Source organism: Bombyx mandarina, chromosome 09, assembly GCF_030267445.1.
Source record: "Bombyx mandarina strain Sakado chromosome 09, ASM3026744v2".
Taxonomy (NCBI): Eukaryota; Metazoa; Arthropoda; class Insecta; order Lepidoptera; family Bombycidae; genus Bombyx; species Bombyx mandarina.
The window spans coordinates 6,914,299-6,936,907 of NC_143216.1; the positions used below are offsets into that span (position 1 = coordinate 6,914,299).

At 35.7% G+C, this 22,609-nt stretch overlaps 2 protein-coding genes across 9 annotated transcripts in view; one reads left to right on the forward strand and one right to left on the reverse strand.

The window, feature by feature from the left end:
• On the forward strand, positions 1-18,029 carry LOC114243721 (juvenile hormone esterase). 7 transcript variants are annotated; one of them, XM_028175315.2, is made up of 4 exons: positions 1-136; positions 273-446; positions 15,935-17,247; positions 17,332-18,029. In XM_028175315.2, exons 2-4 carry the CDS (start codon positions 297-299, stop codon positions 17,543-17,545), a joined length of 1,677 nt encoding a protein of 558 aa, XP_028031116.2. In that variant the 5' UTR covers positions 1-136; positions 273-296; the 3' UTR covers positions 17,546-18,029. The 7 variants fall into 7 exon arrangements, with proteins under 7 accessions (XP_028031116.2, XP_089585857.1, XP_089585856.1 ...); XM_089729731.1 differs by having other exon boundaries at positions 10-135; positions 276-446; XM_089729733.1 differs by lacking the exons at positions 1-136; positions 273-446 and adding exons at positions 8,550-9,666; positions 12,802-13,123.
• Kap-alpha1 (karyopherin alpha1) overlaps positions 18,024-22,609 on the reverse strand; it is an 11,746-nt gene continuing 7,160 nt past the window's right edge. For both annotated transcript variants that reach the window (XM_028175183.2, XM_089729735.1), the window contains 4 exons: positions 22,349-22,476; positions 22,054-22,220; positions 19,914-20,142; positions 18,024-18,232 (listed from right to left, as the gene is read on the reverse strand). In XM_028175183.2, coding sequence (XP_028030984.2) covers positions 19,952-20,142; positions 22,054-22,220; positions 22,349-22,476 — 486 coding nt within the window. In that variant the 3' untranslated portion in view covers positions 18,024-18,232; positions 19,914-19,951. The remainder of the gene's footprint in view (positions 18,233-19,913; positions 20,143-22,053; positions 22,221-22,348; positions 22,477-22,609) is intronic.

Below are 22,609 nucleotides of genomic sequence, written 5' to 3' on the forward strand. Positions count from 1 at the left end.
ACTAGTTTATGTATCTACAAATCATAAGTGTATTATCTATGCGTATCTCTTTTAAATTTAAAAGTTAGGCAGGCCACCAAAACGCAAATTACAATAATATTAATAAAGGTTATGTAGGTACCTACATTTTTAAAATGTAAGTAAACAGGTAATTAATTAAAAATCTTATGTACGTCCTGAATCAGTTCAGGAAGATAACATTTATCTAACTGATTAGTAGTTGGGATCAGCTTAATACATTTATAAAATTGGTGGCTAATTGCACATTTTAGTCGTATCGATAAAATTCAGTAAATATGACTGCGAAAAGTGAGAAAACAAAATTAAGAGTTGAAACAAAAGAAGGTCCTATTTGTGGATACAAAGAGACTACCAATGAAGGCACATACTGTAAATTTAAAGGCATTCCATATGCAAAACCACCTGTCGGACATCTACGATTCTTGGTAAGTTAGCTCAACTTCATTCAAAAAAGTGAAATCTTCATATTGTAAAAAATAATTGAATTACATATTACAAATATTGTGTTCTATTCCTCTTTGTTTCCATTTAATCCTTTTGGTACATAGTTATTGCTTAATTCTATCATTATGATTAGATATAAAACTTAATCAAACAATGCAACCAACTACTTTAACAAATGGAATGAAAGGTAGTACCAAAACAATACTATCTTCTAACTCTGTCATTGAAACTAATCTTCAATTGATCCATAATGAAGAAAATTGAAAGCATTTAAAATAGTAAGCAAATTAATATAAATACAAGTAAACTATTAAAAAGCAGTTTCAATAATATCTAATACTGCCAAAAACATAAGAAAATACTATAAATCTCTTAATCTGTTATCATGAACATATAAAGGTAAACTGCCAGTACCATACTTAGGAGTATGCCATATAGACTGCAAAATGCAATTATATAATTGCTATCAAAATTTTACTTCATAAATTAGGATTAATCAAATTCAATGTGTCAGTAAGCTGAATGAGTTTGATAAATCTGTAAAAAAAGAATTGTTCCTTAAGTTGCTTTATTGGCCAATGTGTGTCTAACTCAGTATTCAATACAATACAAAATATTTTTTTTAAGATTCTACAGCTGACTTGTACTTTTCTGTTTATTTTTGTTTTATTTCCCCAACATTGAAGCTAACTTTTTCATTAATATCACTCATATTTAAGTACATACCATATCTAAAGTGCCTTTGTGAAGTTATTACTGCCCATGAAAGACCCTAATTTTGTTCGTCTTAGAGGCCACTTGTCATGTATTTAGATTTCTATTAATTTCTAGGAAGTAACAAAATAAACATAATTATACTGGTCACCTGATTGCATTATTTGCTGTGCTTAGCAAGATAGATGAAGATATTAAATGTAAAAGGATCTGGTATTCATTTTTGTGTGTTTGATTTACATCAATTAATGTTTTTGACTATCGTCAGATCCTTTATGTCATATGTTAGATCAACAGTAGTAATGCATTATTCTCAACTTACAAAATTATATTAAAAAAATGCATGGGGTATGTCATGACTGTAATTAAATTTGTGCAAACAGGGCAATACCTAACATGATTATTTACTAGATGGCACTACGCGGGAATGAGGCGTTCGCTTCCTGGCCTTTTCATTTTTCATTATTATTATTTTTTTTATTTTTTTTCTTGACTTGTATTTTCTTTCATTATAAACATTTTTACATATTTAAAAAAAAAATTTTTTTTTAGATAAAACAAAAAACAAAAAAAGCCAGCTGAGTTTGTTTCTTCGGTTCTTCTCAGGACTGTGGCTTTTTTTGAAACCGGTGGTAGAGTTAATATTGTTATTTATATTTTGACATTCAACAAGTGTGTTATACTGACATCTAAGTTGAAATAAATTATTTTGAATTTGAAAGAACAGCCCCTGTAGCAATTACAAGCTATTGCTGTGTAATTTTTCAGGCACTGTTCTTGAGTATTTCTCTTCATCATAGCCTTGAAGCTTACCTGGGAGAATTTCGGTCAGGTATGTTATGCTGTAGAGGAAATATAATATGGTTGAAAACACCACCATACTATATGCTATTTATATATTTGAAATTTACAAGCTATGCCTTATAAAAGTTATGAATTCAATATTTCATTACGGAGAAACATTTAAATCAGTCTTAAGGTATGAACAACAATGGTCAACTAAATAGAAACAACAACAAAAAAGTATAAAAAACAATATGAATTAAATATTAGTAATTAGTATCATTATTTACAAAATAGCAACTATCCTTCTTCTTAGTCGCATACTTCTGATACGCATACGCATATTGCTGAAGCCCTTCGTGGCTCTTTGTACCATCAACTTCCATTTCCTTCTGTTTTCGGCTTCTCTCAGGTCTGTCGCAACAGAGAGTCCAGTGAGCGCAGTTATCTCATCTGACCAACGGTTTGGCGGCCGGCCGGCAGGTCTTTTCCCTTCTTCCTACAATCTATCCACAGCCTACAAATAATAAATAAATAAATAAAGCCCTTTATTCCATGCAATTAAATTTTTTTTTAGTAATTTTTTTTTATATGCATGGACCCCTCTCAGGTAAAGGCCTCCTCCAAAGATTTCCATTTTGTTTTGTCTCTGGCGACATAAATCCAGTGTGGTCCAGAAACTTTTCTAATGTCGTCCTCCCAACGCGTGTACGGTCTACCGACGCGCCGCTTGCCTTGTGGACCGTCTCATGCAGTTACTTTAGATGTCCATCTCCCATCCTCGAGTCGTGCTACATGGCCAGCCCACTTAAACTTCAATCTTTGAGCATATTTGAGAGCGTCCACTGTTTTGGTTATGCTTCTTATCTTTTTATGACGAATTCTGTGTGTCTTTCTTATGTTGAGCATGCTGCGTTCCATTCCCCTCTGGCACATTATTAATTTATTTTTTATGTTACACGTAAATGTCTACCTCTGGCAACCGTATGTAAGACACGGCAGTATACAAGTGTCCATAATTTTCTTTTTCACTTCTGTTGGAATGTTACTTTTCATTACTTCTCTGTAACTCCAGAACTTATTCCACGTAATTATTGTTCTGCGCTCCACCTCTAGTTCATTGCTATTGTTATCCAGTGTTATCTGCTTTCCTAAGTAGATACATTGTTCCACGTACTGTATTTTTGTATGTATGTATGTAATATATTTATTCATAAAAAGTTACACTTACATTCAAAACATGCCCCGCAAAACTGCTTACGCAGTTTGACTGCAGGTAACTCGCTTTATACAAACATAGCGTATAAACCATTCAACTAGCTAATACTATAATAACACAATTAATTTACGTAAATGGTTACAACGTATTTAACAAATGTTTTTTTAATAAGCTTTTAAGTTTAGCAAGTATAGGCTCACATCTTATGTCCTCGGGTAAACTATTGAGTAAGTATGGAACACGGTTTTTTAACGTTCTATCTCCATAGTAATTTTGTACCATGGGTATTTCAAATTTTCCTTTGGACATTGACCTTGTGCCAGTTTTATGTTGCACCAAGTTAGTTAAACGATCCTGTTTACTACGATTGGTTTGTGTTCTAGTGAGATGGTTCTTCTACTCTGAATGCGCTCTAAGTTACCACCGGTTTCAGATAGATACTTTTATTTTTGTCCATTTTGAACAAAATAAAATTCAGATTAAATTTTAAATTGCTGCCAAAATATTAGAAAAAGCCAAGAAGGAAATGTTATTCTCTAATTTAAAAAAAAGAACGAGCTATGGATGCTTAAAATGTTTCTAATTAGGCGTCACAAGCGGCCAGTAACAGAAAATAAGCCTCGAAGGTCAAATATCTAGGCGTCACCCTCGACAGAGGGATGACATTTCGACCCCACATCAAAACGGTACGCGACCGTGCCACCTACATATTAGGACGCGTCTATCCTACGATTTGCAAGCGAAGTAAATTGTCCTTTCGTAATATGGTGACACTCTACAAAACTTACACACGCCCCGCCATGACCTATGCAAGCGTAGTGTTCGCTCACGCGGCTCGCATCAACTTGAAACCCCTTCAAGTCATTCAATCCCGTATTTGCAGGATAGCCGTCGGAGCATCATGGTTCCTAAGGAACGTAGATCTCAATGACGACCTAGAGCTTGACTCAATCAGTAAGTAACATTCGGCATCATTGCGCCATTCTGAGAAGGCGGCACGACATGAAAACCCTCTTGTCGTGGCCGCCGGTAATTACATACCTGATCCTGTGGACTGAATGGTAAACAGCTTTCTGCGAAGCACTGCTCTTGCTAAGGCCCCTCCCGATAAACACTCCCGGTTTGAGCCCCGTGAGCTCACCTACACGTCAAGGAGAAGCTGAAATAGCCTCTCAAGGCTATCAGCTTGGTAGGAAAAGAAAAGAGAAAATGAACTCCTACATGTGTAAGACTCATTTAATAATGAGTCTATGTAGTCTATGTAGGAGTGAGTAAGGTATGTTTTATATCTTATGCATTTAGTGAGTGTTTTTATTTGAGTGGCTACATTAATGCATGATTATTAATCACTAGCTTTTGCCCGCGACTTCGTCCGCGTGGAATAGTTACTTTGGCATAAAGCTAAATTTTACCCACCATTTACGTATCATTTACGTATTAAGTCAAAATATTTTTGAATAATAGAATGTTAAGGAGCTATTAAGGTAGCAAAATCACGCTTTTTAACCGACTTCAAAAGAGGAGGCTATCAATTCGACCACCATTTTTTATCTATGTATGTTCACCGATTTGTCGAGTATGCTTGAACCGATTCTGATAATTATCTTTTCTGTTTTTTGTTCGAAAGGGTAGACTTCCCGAATGGTCACAAATAATTCTTTATTTAAGAACAAATTTGGTTAGCATAAAAAACGTTATAGTGGGCCAACCTTAAAATATAGACATGTTGTCGCGGACATTTTTGATAGAACTTTTAAAGGGCGACAATTTTGTCATACATTATTTTAGCGAAACTTTAACCGTTTCCGCAGCGCACGCAAAATACAACGATTTTGAAACATTCTTTATTGGTGCTCCACTTGTATTGATCTTAACGTGATGTCATATAGTCTATCCTATATAGCCTTCCTCAATAAATGATCTATTTGATACTGAAAGAATTTTTCAAATCGGACCAGTAGTTCCTGAGATTAGCACGTTCAAACAAACTCTTCATCTTTATAATATTAGCATAGATTGAATGTGTATTTTATTACGAACATTTGTACGTTGAAGTTATACTTTCTTTAAACACAAGAAATGTTTCTAATTATATAACAACTACTGTATATACCGTATATAAAGGTGGCAATTTCGAAACACTTTATAGGTACTGCAGCATTGAGGATCTCGCCGAATATACTTATTCAGAGTTATAGTTTGCGTAATTACTGGTGGTAGGACCTCTTGTGAGTCTGCATGGGTAGGTACCACCACCCTGCCTATTTCTGCCGTGAAGCAGTAATGCATTTCGGTTTGAAGGGTGGGGCAGCCGTTGTAACTATACTGAGACCTTAGAACTGATATCTCAAGGTGGGTGGAGCATTTACGTTGTAGGTGTCTATGGGCTTCAGTAACCACTTAACACCAGGTGGGCTGTGAGCTCGTCCACCCATCTAAGCAATAAAAAAAAAAGTTTATGATTGACGAGCCAATGATACTGTCGACAAATTGCCAGTCTGTAGTCTCAACCCAGTTAAATTTCAATGTGACCCTTACTATGGCACAGCAGTAACACAATAAATTGATATTAATTGACTTAATAAAGGACAAAACCCTTCATACACGCTCTCAGGTTGAGCCCCGTGAGCTCACCTACCAGCCATACCGTAGCTGGAATAGCTCCTTAGGCTACTAGTGAATTGATAGAAAAAAAAACATTAACACGTGTTATGTTATGAAAACAAATAGCATACATAGCAGTACTGGGGCATCAACATTTGTAAACACAAGATGAGAGCAAGAATTTGAAACATAGGAGAACTAAAAATAATTTAAGATATTTTTTTCCAATTTACTGCCAATGCGCATCGTGCATTAAACATTTTTGATCATTTTCAAAACCATTTGTTACAAATTCAATAAATTTTCGGGCAGTCGCACAGAGCAAATAGTGTCCGGTTGAATGCTATGCGGGCCACAGTTCTTCGAAAAGTGGTTAGCAGGTAGCCCAATCACAGTGCACCTAGATATAAATTTCTACTTGCAGTCAGCCGGCTGACTACATTGTGGGTAACCGCGTAGTATGTATGATCCCCTAAAGCTACGAATAAGTAATTGATGAGCAATACATTAGAAAAGTATCACGAAATCACAGCTGAATTTATTCACACAAACTGTCCGAGTAGGTAGTGTGACAGTGGATATGCCAAAACCCAAAACTTTCAAATTTTACTTTAATCCTTGTGTTAAGATCCAAATTATATTAATAGATCACTTCAGAGATTCGATGATTCATCCAGGCATGCGTCCACTCACGTGATTGATCATGGTAAGATCATATGACTTCAAGGGAAGAAGGCACTATGACAAAAAGGCGTAAAATACGTACATACTTAAATGTTATAGGTAAAAAATTATTGAAAATTTTGTATTAAAAGCTATTGATTAGATTCCTTGGAAAATAATAATTTTAATGTGTTAAATAAAGATCCGAAACGTCAGAATTTTAATGAGTAAAAATTTAAACTTGAGAAACATATAGTGAGAAAAGATTTTCCTTCGTAATTTTTCGGAAAAGTTCGTATTTATCGTGCTCTCTCAAATAGCTTCAATACCCATCTTTGAGCCGTAGGGGTAAGTCGCATCAGCAGACCAATATATATATATATATATAAATATATAGAGTGGATAATACGCAATTCAAATATTCGCTATAGTTTTAATCATATTTTCAGATTACTTATAAAAATGTTCTATAGCCATGCGGAAACCTCGAAAACTGTTAAAAAATCTAGGCCATGGAATTATATTTAACATTTACCTGTACTTCATATCGGAAAACAGCAAATTCAAAAATAGCAACAACTCAGAGTATTTTGGCAAAGTTCTACAGCGAATTTCGGACGCAACGGGCATATCTATCTACCAACAATAAGAAAATTTTTGAACCAGGAAGAAGAATATAAAAATAATAAAAATACCAACAAACAAAATTAAGCTGGGTAGACCACGCAAGAAGTTCTATCTAGATCTTGATGATTTTGATTATGCAGTGATACGACGAATGGTTTATAACTTTCATCTCATTTATAAACTAGTTTCTACAATAAAGGCACTAAAGTCCAAATTAATAGAATCGATGAATTTCAAAGGATGTGATTTTACACTAAGAAGAATACTTCGCCAAATGGGTTTTTTATTCAAGAAAATTACTAATAATAGGAAAATACTGAAGAAAGAGATGACGTTAGACTTAAAAAAGTAACGTACCTTGACTTAATAAGGAAGTACAGATCTGAAGGCAGAGATACAATATCTCTGATACTGACGAAACTTATGTTCACACATCCCTTTTAACAGGAAAGTGCTGGGTCGATTCTACGGATAAAGGAGTAAAACAGTTAATTTCAAAAGGTCAACGTCTTATTATAGTACATGCAGGTAGTGCCAAAGGATTTGTACCGGGTGCTCTACTTATGTACAAGTCTACTGATAAAACCGGTGATTACCACGATGCCATGAATAACGTTAATTATGAAAAATGGTTACGGAATCAACTTATTCCCAACCTGTCTTCAAATTCTGTTTTAGTAGTAGACAATGCTGCTTATCACAATAAAGATGTGGAAACATCCGCCCAACTGTAATACCGCAAAGCCGTTTATGATAAACTGGTTACAAAAATACAATATTCTCCATAATTCACTATTAACCAAAATACAAGTATACGAAATTATTTTTCGACGTATAGAAGACTGTAGAATATTTCATTTAAAAAATTGTCACCAACATTGACACGAAGTTTTAAGGTTACCACCATACCACCCCGACTTCAACTCTATTGAAAACATAATATGGTCACAGATAAAATGTTACGTATCAAAAAGGAACATAGACATGAATATGAGTACAGTAAAAAACAATATTGAAGAAGAAATGAATATGGTTGGCCCGAATGAATGGAAGAAATTTTGCGATCATGCTATCAAATGTAAAAATGAATATTACTCATAGGAACACTCGATGGATGATCACATTGATAGGATTGTTGACGTCAATGAAAGCACCGACGAATCTGACGTATGTCTGACTGTTAATCAGATTGTGAAATGGAAAATATTGAAAACGATCTAAATATGCAGTAGGCAAAATTTTAATTTTAGTAAAATTTTAAGCCTTTATGTCGATTGCATTCCTCTCACACGCAGGTTATTTACTTAGATACGAGAGGGACGCCAATGACATAAAATTTAGGCAGGTATTGAGTTTTATTATTGTAAATATTTCTTAATACGCTTTATTTTGTTGTACTTTTAATTAGGTTTTAAAGTTGAAATAATGTTTTGTTTACTAATGACAATGAAACTGAGTATTTTTGAAGTAACAGAAGATGGTTGTAACATAATTATGATTTTAAACTAACATGGTCACGAACATAACAATTATTACTTAAAAATATCGGGAACTCATTTCGTATAGTATTACACTGGTAAATATCCCGTTTTAAGTAATAATTGTTATGGTTGTAACATCTCTATATTAAACAATGACATTATTCATTTTGACATTTAACACTAAACAATAAAGTTCCTTACTAATGGATATGAAAATGTTAATAATAAAGTTCGTCTCACGAAAGAAGTCCCACAGACGCGGCGCTGCAGTCATGCGACGAAATGTTGCCAGCGTTTACTATTGTATTCCCCAGCAACCCCCTAGTTAAAGAGCGGAGTGCTAGTGGCAGGTAGTAATTAAATTAAACAAATCGTTATTTTATGTATTGTAACGGACGTGACGTCAGCTGTCATGCCCTGCCGCCAGCCAAGCCGCCAAGCCATATTAACACGCCCCCTTCCGCCATAGCCACCGCCACCGCCGCCAGCCAAAGCCAACGAAGGGGGGATAGTGTTAATAAAACAAGCCATGCCAGCCATTTCTAACTACTTTTCTGCATTCTTGCACAAATAAAAGAACTTGTCGTTACGCTGCTGGTTTTTATTGTCACATCATTTGCAACAATCAGAAGTGGGATAAAGAAATGAAACAACGTCATATACACGCTCAGATGTCTCGGTCTTCTGACAAGTTTGAAGAAGATGAAGCTCCTATTTCACTGGCGAGGAAAGTGTTGAAAAATTGCTTCAGAAAGAGGTCCACAAGGCGATACTTGAGCTACAGGATGAAGAACCTGGAACAATCAAATCAAAGGGACTTCGACGTCGTCGGACCAAAAGCGCCTGCCGCCCTGTCCTTCCATCATTCTGGTTCACGTAGAGGGAAACTAAAAGAGCAGCAACGTGGTTACTCCACTGCGGCACTACGAGCTTCACGGCGCTTCACGAGATTCACGGCTACGAGCTTCCTTCTCCCTGCCTGCGACGCTGCTGAACGGCGAAGACAGCTACATCAAAGACATCAACATGGGCTCGGAGACCATCCTGTGGCCGCCGGGCGAGGTCCTGCTGAGGGCCAACAGCTGCGAGGAGCCACAGCCAAACAGCCAGGTGTGTTGCATTTCTACTTGCCATAGCCATGCCATTACAAATATTTCGAGATTTGTGGGTAGAAATAAAAAAAATTAAAAGGAGCCATTAAATATTAGGAGTCATTCAGATTAAAAAAAATACAGTATAAGCATTGCTTTGCTACGAATACACATGATTTAGGTATTGCCAATTTAGTTCAAATGCAAATTAAGCTTACTAGTGATCAGCCCGTGTATCGCCACTTTTAGACATCGGCATTATAAAATAATCTGAATCTAGTCATGCTTCACCAGTGGTCTTATTAAGAAAAAGAACGGCGACAGTAGGCTATGCGTTGATTATCGTGCGTTAAACGCTATGGTAAAATATAAAAGTATCCACCGAACAGTACTGCACGAGTTTAGATTTAGCCCAGGGCTACCATCAATTGAGCATTGTGCCAGACACACAACTGCTTTCATTACACCGCAAGGTCATTATTTCTAGTACACTAGAATTCCTTTTGGTTTAGCAAATGCGCCATCTGTATTCATGCGTTTCTTCTTTATCTCCACCTTATTCCACTAGGTGGGGTAGTTAAATGCGTTTAATAAATAAAATAATTGAGTCTGTGGGTAGAAAAGAAATGGGTAAAAATAAATGTAGGTCAAATCGAGATACTAGCAATTTTAAACGATTTACATCTACCCTCAGTTGGTATAAAATCGGGTTCAATAATTATTGAGAAAGTACTTGGGAAATTTTATGGTGGAGACTTAAAATTAAATATGAGTAAATGCTCATTCTTGGAGGAACAAGTCACTTATTAGGTCATGAAATATCTTCAGACGGTATACAGCCGGGTGCAACAAAAATTGACGGCCGTTTCGCAGTGTCCTGTGCCAAATAATGCTTATAGTGTGCGACAGTTTATTGGTTTAAAAAAAAAAAAAGATAAATCATGGGTGTGGGGCCGTGAACAAAACGCGAATTTCGAACAACTGAAAAACAGCTTACGTTTCAAACCTGTGCTAGCTCTGTATAATCCTATGCTTCCTACAGAAATACAAACCGATGCGTGTAACTTAGGAATTTCTGGTATACTATTACAAAAACAAACTGACAACTCACTGCGGCCTGTTATACTATTTTAGCCGGGTTACTAGGAAGGAAGAATGTGTATCATAGTTAAGAGCTCATAACCTGGCGGTCATACAATCGCTACGTAGGTTCCGTGTTTATGAAGTAGGTAAACATGATATAGTAGAAACTGATTGTACTGTGGTTTGTGCTACGCTTACCAAACGCGACATTATACCATGCATTGCGCGATGGTGAGTTTTGAAAGAAGATTATGACATTAGTGTTGAGTATAGACCTGGTGAACGTATGGAAAATTTGTAGACGCGCTTAATAGGCATCCTGTTGACATGATGAACGTGAATCGTCTTAGTTACTGATTGATTCTGTACTGTGCAATGTCAGGACGAAAAGCTTAGTTCGATTATAAAGCAATCTATACTAACATTATAAAGCTGAAGAGTTTGTTTGTTTGAACGCGCTAATCTCAAGAACTGCTGGTCCGATTTGAAAAATTCTTTCAGTGTTAAATAACCCATTTATTGAGAAAGGTTATAGGCTATATAACGCTAGCACCGCTAAGACCATCACTGGGTCAGCTAAGACCAATACAAGCGAAGTACCAGTAAGTAATGTTTCAAAATCGGGTTATTTTCCCTTTTGAGAGCTTCCGGTGCGTGCGCTGCAGAAACTGTTAAAGTTTCGCTAAAATAATGTGACAGAATTGTACCCCTTTAAAAGATCTAAAAAAAAAATGTCCGCGATAGCATATGTTAAGGTTGGCTCACTATAACGTTTTTTTTATGCTAATCAATTTGTACTAAAATAAAGCATTCTTTGTGAACTATATTCCACGCGGACGAAGTCGCGCTGATGTTAAAGATAATTATGAATGAACTAGTTCGAAAATTTTTTAAGGGAAATAGACTCGCAGTCCCTTCGGCTAAATGGAAAATTGTACAAATGCACTATGACGACATTTGTCACGTGGATCTAAATCATCGTTTAGCTCTGATTAAAAGCCAATATTGGTTTCTTAAAATGACACGCTTTATTAGGAAATACGTGGCAGCATGTCTTTATTGTACACATGAGAAGGATAACTATGTTAAAAAAAAGAAGACTGTCTATATCCGATCTCTAAACCATCTGATACTATGCGCATGGTACAAATATATAACATGATGCCCTTCTGTAGGACATCTAAAGGGCACCAACCAGTACATGATCGTAATGAAAGATGCGTTGTCTAAATTTGTGATAGCTGAACTAACGCGTACTGTAAATTTAATCGGGACCATTCGTGCATTGAAAAATATATTAATAGGGTTTGTCCAGATACCCGAATCACGTGGTGACAGACTACGGGAAAGCTTTTACGAGTAGGTACTTTAAAAAAATATATCAGAAGATAAACAGTTTAGGCATACGTTAAACGGTATTGCTTGTCCGCGCGCTAATTGGCCAGGTTGAACAAACTAAACATACAATTTTGTGTTGCGGGCAACTGATCCTAGTGAAGCTTCAAATAATTTAGTGAACTCCATTAATTGAGGCACAAACAACACAATTAAAAGTAACAGCGGCTACAAGCCTTGTGATTTAATCTTTGCGCGCTCTGGTAGGTCAATATGTGATGTTTCGATTCCTGGTCTCGAACCAGAAACTGTTGACGCACGGCGTAAGATAGCTGCAGCTAGGATAAAACAAGCGAGTACACACAACATTAATATAAAAAAAAAGCTCATGTTTATAAGAAAAGGCATTTTGTATCATAGAGACAGGCGCCAACTGGTTAGTAGCGCCGCTAGGATTAATACCAAATTAGACGATTTGTACTCAGGTCCGTATGTAGTAACTAAAGTAGTAGGTAACAATTGTTATCGAATTAGAAGTATATCTAAAAGGTTTACGAAGTTATAAAAACTTCACTGGCCTGGTATCAACAGATTCATTAAAGCCCTATAAAAGTATAGCCCATGTGTCCGATAGCGCTAGTAGTTCCGATGAGCAGCTCGAAACTGAAGACCTTATTGATTTATTTGAGAACTAAATGTTTTTGTGTGTTCCCCATTGCGGGAGCAATTGTTGCAGGATGGCCGAATGTAACGGACGTGACGTCAGCTGTCATGCCCTGCCGCCAGCCAAGCCGCCAAGCCATATTAACACGCCCCCTTCCGCCATAGCCACCGCCACCGCCGCCAGCCAAAGCCAACGAAGGGGGGATAGTGTTAATAAAACAAGCCATGCCAGCCATTTCTAACTACTTTTCTGCATTCTTGCACAAATAAAAGAACTTGTCGTTACGCTGCTGGTTTTTATTGTCACATCATTTGCAACAGTATACATAAAAGAAAGACAACACACAAACAACATAATTATGGTCACCCATTGGGTTTATTCCACACATACAACAGTAAGTGTCTGAATCATAGTCATCCATATTACTTTCGTCGTCCGACTCTGTTTCACTATCACTTGCTGTTGATATAATAATCCGGTCCATTTCTTCATCCATCAGCCCGTCATTCCTAAAATATTCATCTTCTAAACTAAATGCTCCACATGCTTGTAGTGAACAAACCAATCTTCTGGAGTCACGGTTGTAAACGCTTCTTCCGTCAATTTTAAAAATTTATTGGGTCCTGGGTCAACATTTTTCTCAGCCACGCGTCTTTTTGCAAGACTCCATATTTTATATGGTGGTAGTCTCAGAATTGGTTGTAGCCTTTAAAAAAATCATCTACGGCATAAGTTGGTTGACTTTGTTTAATTAGATCAAACAATACGGCTTTCGTCCAGGTCAGTTCAAAATTAATATTTTTTTATGCAACCACTGTTTCATTTCACTTTTTAAATTTGCCATTGTTGGCGCTTTGTTTAGCTGTGTGCAGTGGTATGGAGCATTGTCCATAACCACAAGTGACTTTTCAGGAAAATTTGGGATTACCTTTTCAGTCATACACTTTAGAAAATTACCGGAGTTCATATCGTCATGATAATCTGGTGACTTTGACTGGGATTTAACAATTAATAGAGCATTCTCAACAAAACCATTTTCAGATATGTATTATGGATATAGGTTTCATCCAGGAACACCACGGGTCTTTTCTCTACGGTTCGATTTTTTCTCATATTTTCTATGTATCTAGCGCGCCATATCGTACCGTTCCATTAATAACTTCCTTTTTGACTGGCATCGTTTGTATTTAAAACCAATACTTTGCAGTATTCTCTGAAGCCTGGCGCGGTGCGGCTTCCTTCAAACCCAAATGTCTTCTTTTAACACTGCGAGTAATTTATTTAAAGTAAGAAGTCCTTTTTTTACCGTGTAAAACTGGTGAATGTTATGGCGAATAGCACATAGATCGAGTTCATCCAAATCTATTTTTTTCGCACTTGGGCGACTCTTCCCTGGTGTGACAATCATTTTCGATGTAATAGGTCTACCAGGATCTGATGGCAAAAAGGGAAAAAAGAAATTGACGCTAGCAATACTGGGAAAATTGGAGTAAAACGTTTTGATATTTTTTTTCCTTATAGCGGCTGATTCTGTGTGATACATCAAATATAAAAATTTATACAATGGTCAGAGATAATTTTTGAAAATCTTATTGTGGCGAATGTGGTGTTCGAAATTTAGATGAAAACTCCAATTACTCTGTTCATGAATTTATTAATTAATTATAGGCTATCAGAACTTGAAAATGGTTCCAAATACTAAACATCCATAAAAAAGTCTTCATCGGAAGACGAAGACGAGAAAGACGCAGTATTTTTGCCACCTTTCCTCTTTTTACCGGGCGTACTAAATACGCCTCTGTTAGATCTGCCTTCAGCAACAATTCGTTTTATGGTAGTATTAGAAACATCTGAAATAAACCAAAGTTTAGTATACATAATACACACGAAAATGCAATAAACCAAAGTATAAAGACGTGTCATTCCTACTAACCCGTCAACGCTTTGCACATGGCTCAATATCGATGATTGTGTTTGTTCTACACCTTGTTCATCAAGTATCCTTTGATAAACATTGAAAACAATATTTCTTGCTTGCGATCGAAGAGGTTTCTTCGACATTTTCACCACTTTTTAAAGGAAATTTGAAGCCAAACCAAAAACAATTCCTCGAAATTTCAGTTTTGACAGATGACATTTTTTTTGTTGCCATATGAAAATCGCTATTTTTTTACTTTTTTTTGCCATCAGATTCTGGTAGACCTATACTAGCCGCTACTTTTCCTTCTTGTGTTATCCTCGAAACTGTTTTCTCAGACGCACCAGATTTTTTTTAATAGATATAAAACAAATAGGCACTTCAGAATCTTCAATAGTGTTGATAAACTTTAATGAAATGTCTATTTCTTAAACAAATAATAAAATACTTTAATCTAACAATATGTACGAAAGAAAGCATAAAAAAAGTCCCAAATAAAATGGTCAAAATCACATAGCTGGTATCCCAAACTAAATACCTGTCATGGCGGCTACTCTTACGAACGTTGTTTATTGGTTTTAAAACCCCCTTGGTTCTTCTGTTCTGTTTCACAAAACTCCTTCACCTTCAATATTATTTCTCGACCAGCACTTTTTACAACTTTAGGCATCGTAAATAATAGTTTAAATACGACAAATGAATAAAAAACGCAATGGTAACGAACACACCAGCACTTGACAGTACCTGATAACGACAAACATGGCCGCCCTGTCATATTAGTTCCATTTATCGCCATGGGACTTCTTTCGTGAGACGAACTCTACGATCATTCATTGACAGTTCGGGTGTCATCGTATTCCGATAAAGATCAGTTTTTCCGAAGGAAATTATTTTCTCACTACATAGATACAACAGCCGCTTTTTTGTTATTGACAAATTCTTCACCAATCTCTTCATTCATTCATCCAATTTAAATCTTCATCAACTGTTTGTAGCCTGCTTAAACGCATAGTAGAAAAAAAATATTGAGATACTTTTTGTTCAAATTAATTTTTCCTAATTACTGAAAGCTTTGTTATTTTCATTCCAGCACTTCACACCATCTCTTATTGCTGAAAATTTAGAAGCTTTTGTGCATTTATTCAGTGACGCTAGTTAACCCTTTGAAACTGTTGAAAAAATGAAAATTATTTCTTTATTTCAAATTCTAAGTCCTTTGGTTAACTATGGGTATTTAACTGACCATCGCATTGAAAATAAATAATTTCAAGAAACCTTCCATTTCAGCCTCCTCTCCCTGCCACTCCTTGGACTAATGAAAAAGACTGCACCCAAGATCCGCCAATGGCTTTGACTTGGTCATTTAAGTATGAACATATAATTGGCTCTGAAGACTGTCTATATATTGAAGTTTCAACCCCAACTCTTAAGCCGAAGAAACTTATGCCCGTAATGTTTTGGATTGGAAGTTATGGTTTTTCATTTAATATGGATTACTTATATGACACTTCCCTAATTAATAATCAAGATGTTGTATTTGTAACATGTGGCTTTAGGCTTGGAGCATTTGGATTTCTTTCTATCAATGATTTTACAGCTCCAGGGAATTGTGGACTAAAAGATGTGGTCCTAGCATTAAAATGGGTTCAAAGAAACGTTGATACATTTGGTGGAGACCCAAACAATGTAACAATATTTGGTAATAGTTCTGGAGGTGTCATGGTACATTTTATGATGTTTTCACCAATGGCAACTGGCTTATTTCACAAAGCAATAATTCAAAGTGCTTGTGTGTTAAATAATTGGTCTTTGACTAATCAACCTACACAGCCCGTTAAGGAATTAGCAAAATTACTAGGCATAAACAAAACATGCTATATTGAAATAATTGATGAATTAAGACTAAAACCAGCCAATGAAATTGTTATAGCCTGTAGAAAAATGGAAGTTGCATTCTGTATCGTTCAAGATAATAATATCATTGATGCAGTCTTCAAACCATGTATTGAAGTTGAATTTGAGGGTCAACCTGCATTTCTTTCTAAAAGACCCATTTTTCTAATAAAGTCAGGTAATTACAACAAAGTACCTATAATTATAGGTAGTAACAATATAGAAGGAGCTGTGATACAATTTGTAAAAGATGATTTCTATGATTTTGAGAAGTACAACAAAGATGTCTCTCTGCTTGTACCTAAGTCACTTGCTGGAGAAGATCCACAGTCAAGAAATATTGGTAATAAGTTACTAAAGTTTTATCTGGGTGGTGATGAGCTGTTACGTGAAGACACAAGAGCCCAATATTTGCAACTAATAAGTGACTACTATTTTCTGTATCACGTCAATAAAACTGTAAGACTACACAGTCAATACTCGCCTGAATACCCAATATATTACTATTTACTTACTTATGCTGGAGAATGGTGTGTTCCGGAAAGTTTGAATTTTTTCAATTCACTTGGACATTGTGCTGAAATACCATTTGTATTTGGGATTAAAGTACCAGGAAAGCTCAATGAAGCAGTGTGCAAAGGAAGTCGTGATTCTATTAAAACAAGAAGTAGAGTCGTAAAAATGTGGACAAATTTTGCAAAATATGGGTAGGTTATTTATATTTTATTACAGCTTAATTAATTTAACAATATATACTGTATTCATATTTTTTTATACATTAATATTAACAGAAATCCTACACCAGTAAACGATGATCCATTACTTCAAATAACTTGGGACCCTGTTCAGAGCAGTGAAAAATTAAACTATTTGAGTATTGGGTCAGAATTAACAAAAGGAAGAAACCCGTTTCTGGAGAGAATGCAATTTTGGGACCAATTATACAAAAATCATACATTCCTTAGAGCTCAAGTTTATTTTAACGATTTGGGTGTGTCATGGTAACTACAACAAACTTTAGGTATGATGGTTAAAAAATTTAAAGCTCCTACAACATTGCCGCTATTGTCAATGATCACAATTTATTTTCATAATACTAATTTATACAATTGTTAAAAAATAGATAAGACCTTTTATTTTGTTGAAACTTAACATTTTTTTAATTATTCTCATTATCAACACCTCAAATTAACCAATGAAAAGATAGTTTATTAATTTAAACATCGATATTAACAAAAAGCGACAGTAAAAGTCTAGTAAAACTTATTTTAGGACAGCTATTTTATTATTTACAACAAAAAACAAGTCCTTTATATGCTAAAGCAAAACTAAACAGGTCCTTTAAAATGAAAATCAAAGGAGCGGTAACAAATAAAGAATATCGTAATAGGATCATTTAAAAAATATATTCATATGTTTCATGTAAAATATACATGTTTTAGAAATAAGGCAGACTCGGAAGCCAATAATAAAATACCGTAGGTATAGTTACATAATGTTTTACTACAATACAAATGACCTACATACAATGTTATCTACAAAATGAACATTATAAAAGACAACTTTGTTAATATAATTTAAAACAATCTATACATAAGTGCAATTAATTTTACAAATGAGTAGACTGTACGTTCTACATCTATAGTAATCATGAAGTAGATACTGATTCTACTGACTTCTTTAGACAGAAATCTGAAACAAAGTAAGTACTGCTAAATTATTTTTGTCATAGTTATTAGTTATACAGGGAGACCCAGAACTGCCCAGCTATCTATCTAATTAATAAAAAAGCGACATTATTATTGATTAGTACGTACATATATGAAGATACGAATCCAAATTACTTTTGAAAATAAAAATAACGAATTTACAAGTAGTCCGTCCAGCAACTTATCTTTGTTTTTTTCTTCTTCCGTTGTGTATCTTCCTTTTCTAAGATTATTGTCTTAATGTTTATTAGACATAAAACAAAAAAAAATTGGTATATTGAAATCAGAGGTTTCGAAGCGATTGTGAAATGACCTAACCAGAAAACAATCCGCGTAGTATAGATGCGATTAGTAAATTTTGTGGCAACGTGACTCCTACCGAAATAATATCAATCGATTATTCAGTTCACGTTCTCGGATTTTTCATTACTTGTGATGAGCGAATTACCTCACCATCCAAAGCTGTTAAAAACACTAGGACACACAGACCGCATACACATCATACCGTAAATGCCATCTACTTTGAGACGAGGATTCTAAGTCTCCATTGCATTATGTAGGCGATGCCCCACCCTGCAAACCGGAACCTACCCGAATAAGTAAATGCCCTGTCACCAGTAAAAATGTCATTACGGCGACATACGGCAATGAGATTACCGTGATTGCTATGCCCTGTAGCCTTTAATGCAGTGCCGACTCTCCAAAAAATGTTATGGCCATACAACAGAAATTGATGTAAAGCCGTTCATAACTATCCAAAAGCAGATTTAATTTCGATTGATGTTCTTGGGTAATTAGGAGCAGCCATTATCGCTCCGAAGGAAATGTTGCAATTCTTCATCGTAACATAATCACGTAACAAAACCATCATAGTTCAAAGATTGCACAACTTAAAGAGTTTTTGGGCCAAAACTTAAATACCAATATTACGCTAAATCGTCCATTTAGATACTTGGCTCAATTGAGGGCCTCCTGCTGTTGAACCGAAGTAGCGGCTTTTAAAGATTCACAACTACGTTTCGTGATACTCGTGGACGGCCATGATGAAAGCTATCTTGCGTCCAGTAGACTCCATGAGACTCATGCAAGAATGATTATATCACTTGGTTATTGTATTGTTTCCTGATCGAATTTATTGCAGTTATATCAGATTCTGCGATGATGATGCGAACGCAGAATACGTGTTTCTATCCCCAGTGTGGGTAAAAATGTAATATGTCCTAGCGAACGACGCCTTTCCGCTTTATTTGTAGTAAGTCGGACAGTTTTAAGATACCCTTGTATGTATTGTATTAATTTGGGATATTTAAAAAAAATGCTATCTTGAGTTTGTGCATATTTGTGTTTAGATTGTTTGTAAGACTTGGAGAGATCTATGTGCTCGCACGTCTCATAAGTTTCTGTCCATAGTGACCGAAATTAGGTTAAGAGAGGTAGCGTGGAAATTCTTCATAAAGGATGATTTCGTACATCTAGCAATAGTCGCAGAGTAGCGCAACAGGGTTTCATTCGCTAAATATATAATTAATTTAACTAATTTGTCACGAATCAAGGCATTTTGACCTCTGTCTGAATGAATTAATATTTTCATCTCGTACATAGATCAATAGACACAATATTCACACACTGCTTTCGCATCATTAAACATTAAACATTAAACTCACTTAACAATGACGTCGTAAAAAGCGAAGTTAAGCGTATGTTAAAACTGAAAGCCGCCCATGGGCACCGACTGGTCGGTGTTGAACTGAAATTGATTGGTAGTGGAAGACACAGCTGGCGCCAATCTGCCATCTTCCTCCTCGGACCCGAAGTAATTTTCGATAATTTCAAATGATTTTTGATAAATGTCGAGATTTTCGTGGGATTGTAGAAATTCGATTTTGTTCAATCCTGAAATATTTCAAAGATTTAATTGTAAAAATTCAATGTTTCATAAATATGCCAAAAATATTCAATATTTATTTTTTAAGTCTAAAGACAGCGGTCAAGCGTGCATAAGAACATTTACTTGACTGCCAGGGTTAAAATGAAAAACAAGTCAATTTAAAATTATACGACTCTTTAAAATAGGGATTCCCAAATTTACATTGCTTTTTTATAAATGTATATTATACATAACCCTTAAACAATACACAATATTAAGCACCATTTAAATTTATTTAAAATCTAATAAAATTCGAGAGTAAATGAATTCCGTGCTTTGATATATGTAAGTTGTCATAGATTTTACTTATTGCATAGATGGGTGGACTGGAGCTCCCCACAACACAACGCCTGCCCCACCCTTCAAACCGAAACGCATTACTGCTTCACTGCAGAGCAAGTAAGCAAGCAGGATGGTGGTACCTACCCGTGCGGACTCACATGAGGTTCTACCACCAGTAATTACCCAAATTATAATTTTGCGGGTTTGATTTTTATTACACGATGTTATTCCTTCACCGCTTTTTTTTTTTCTACCTAAGCTGATAGCCTTGAGAGGCTATATCAGCGTAACCTTAACTAGTGGGGGAGCTCACGGGGCTCAAACCTGACGACGTTGCTAACACGAACCCTAGCAAGAGCCGTGCTTCGCAGAATCTACCACCGGATCGGAAACGCGACCCACTAAGACGATCCGGCGAGAAACTCAGTGGGCTGTGTCTGAGGGTTAATTTAATCGCCGAGCCCTTCGTCGCAAGCGACGGGTTCGACGAGAACTATGACCGGCCTTCAGCGCGGAAGTCAATCGTGAACAATCGTTAGGTACGTATTTCATTAGAAAAATTAGTACCCGCCTTCGGGATTCGAACACCGTTCCATCACAAGATACGAATGCACCGGACGTCTTATCCTTTAGGCTACGACAACTTACAAAATAGAGCCAGAAAATATAACAAAATAGCCGTCTATATACTTTTTTACTGTTATTTAGAACGGACGGTTAGCTCGTCGTACCTAATGTGACGGCACGTGCACGTAACACGTGGATAAGCCGCCGCCAGTAAGGACACAAAGATTGACGTCTGTATAGCTAACAATACAACAAAGAGTTTCGTAGCTATTTCAGAACAGATTTCAAGTTGTTTTCCTTGATCGTCTGGAAGTGACTGCTCTTTACACAAACCAGTAACTTTTTGTTAAACATGTTATTGAATTAACTTTTTTTTTCTTTAAATGGGCAGACGAGACCTATTATGTGTGTATCAAAACCTAAACACATGTCTCAATTGTATTGAATGACGTCCTACCCTTCAATTCGTAATGTACGGTTAAATAATTCATGAAAAAAATAGGCCGGATACTGGTCCATCCAGATTATTTATTTATTAGCGGCTTTGCTGTGGCATTGCTGACGTTCATGAGCAACGGTAACCATTATCTATTAGGTGACAGAGTAAATGCACTTTTAGGGGCGAGGTTATCAATATTAATCCCATTCAGCTAGCACCATCCGTCTATTTTCTTCAGATAAAAATGCTCAAAAAGCTTAAATTACAAGATAAATTAAGAATCTAATGTGATTATAATGTACATATTATAATGTAAATAATTTTTTACGGTTTTAGTTTTGTTTAATTTTAGTTCAGAAAATATTATTTCTAGGCTCCTATATAAAAAAAAAACCAATTTCAATATAATAAAAAAAATATGAAATGTTTTTTTTGGGACAACGATATTTTAGCCTTTTCAATTTTGAACTTTTACACTGCCACACAGGACCAGAAAAATTCAACAGCAACATTTTCAGTAAAAGGTTGCATTCCACAAACTATATCAATTAAAATGAATTTTATATATCGTCAGGTGCACGGTACTTACCTAAACATTCTTCAACTAGCACTGCATAACGATTATCCCGTAGGTCTGTTTGTTGACCAGCTTTTAAAATATTGTCTATACCATTTAGTGCTACCAGCACGGTTTTCGCATCCGTGAGCGTCAACAGATCGCATAAAGCCGGTATGCAACCTTGTTCTACTAAATACCTAAAACAAAAATAAACAGAACTAAAGAGTATGTATGTTTGAATACCATTAATGTAATGTATATGTGTGTGTATGTCTAATGTATTTTCACTAAAACCACCAAAACTACATATTATATTTTCACCTACCTTATCTGAGTGTTCGTACCACCACTCGTCGCATTTGTTATAGCCCACGCTGCTTCTTTCCTAGTTTTAAATTCAGCATGTCTCAATATGTCTAGTAAAAATGGGAAGATATTAGCATCTATAACCGCCTGCAAATAAAAAGATATTCACTAACGTGGAAGTTTGATGTATATCCGAAATTCGACAGTGAAACTTTTTCAATGAAACTTGCGACGAGCAGGATAAAATATACGAAAGAAAGATCGTACGCCGTATACGTGG

Excerpts from the sequence above, each read along its gene's own strand:
- LOC114243721 (XM_028175315.2), top strand. The coding sequence starts at position 297 with ATGACTGCGAAAAGTGAGAAAACAAAATTAAGAGTTGAAACAAAAGAA. Across the intron at positions 447-15,934 it reads TCGGACATCTACGATTCTTG|CCTCCTCTCCCTGCCACTCC; the intron begins GTAAGTTAGCTC and ends CTTCCATTTCAG. Across the intron at positions 17,248-17,331 it reads ACAAATTTTGCAAAATATGG|AAATCCTACACCAGTAAACG; the intron begins GTAGGTTATTTA and ends TAATATTAACAG.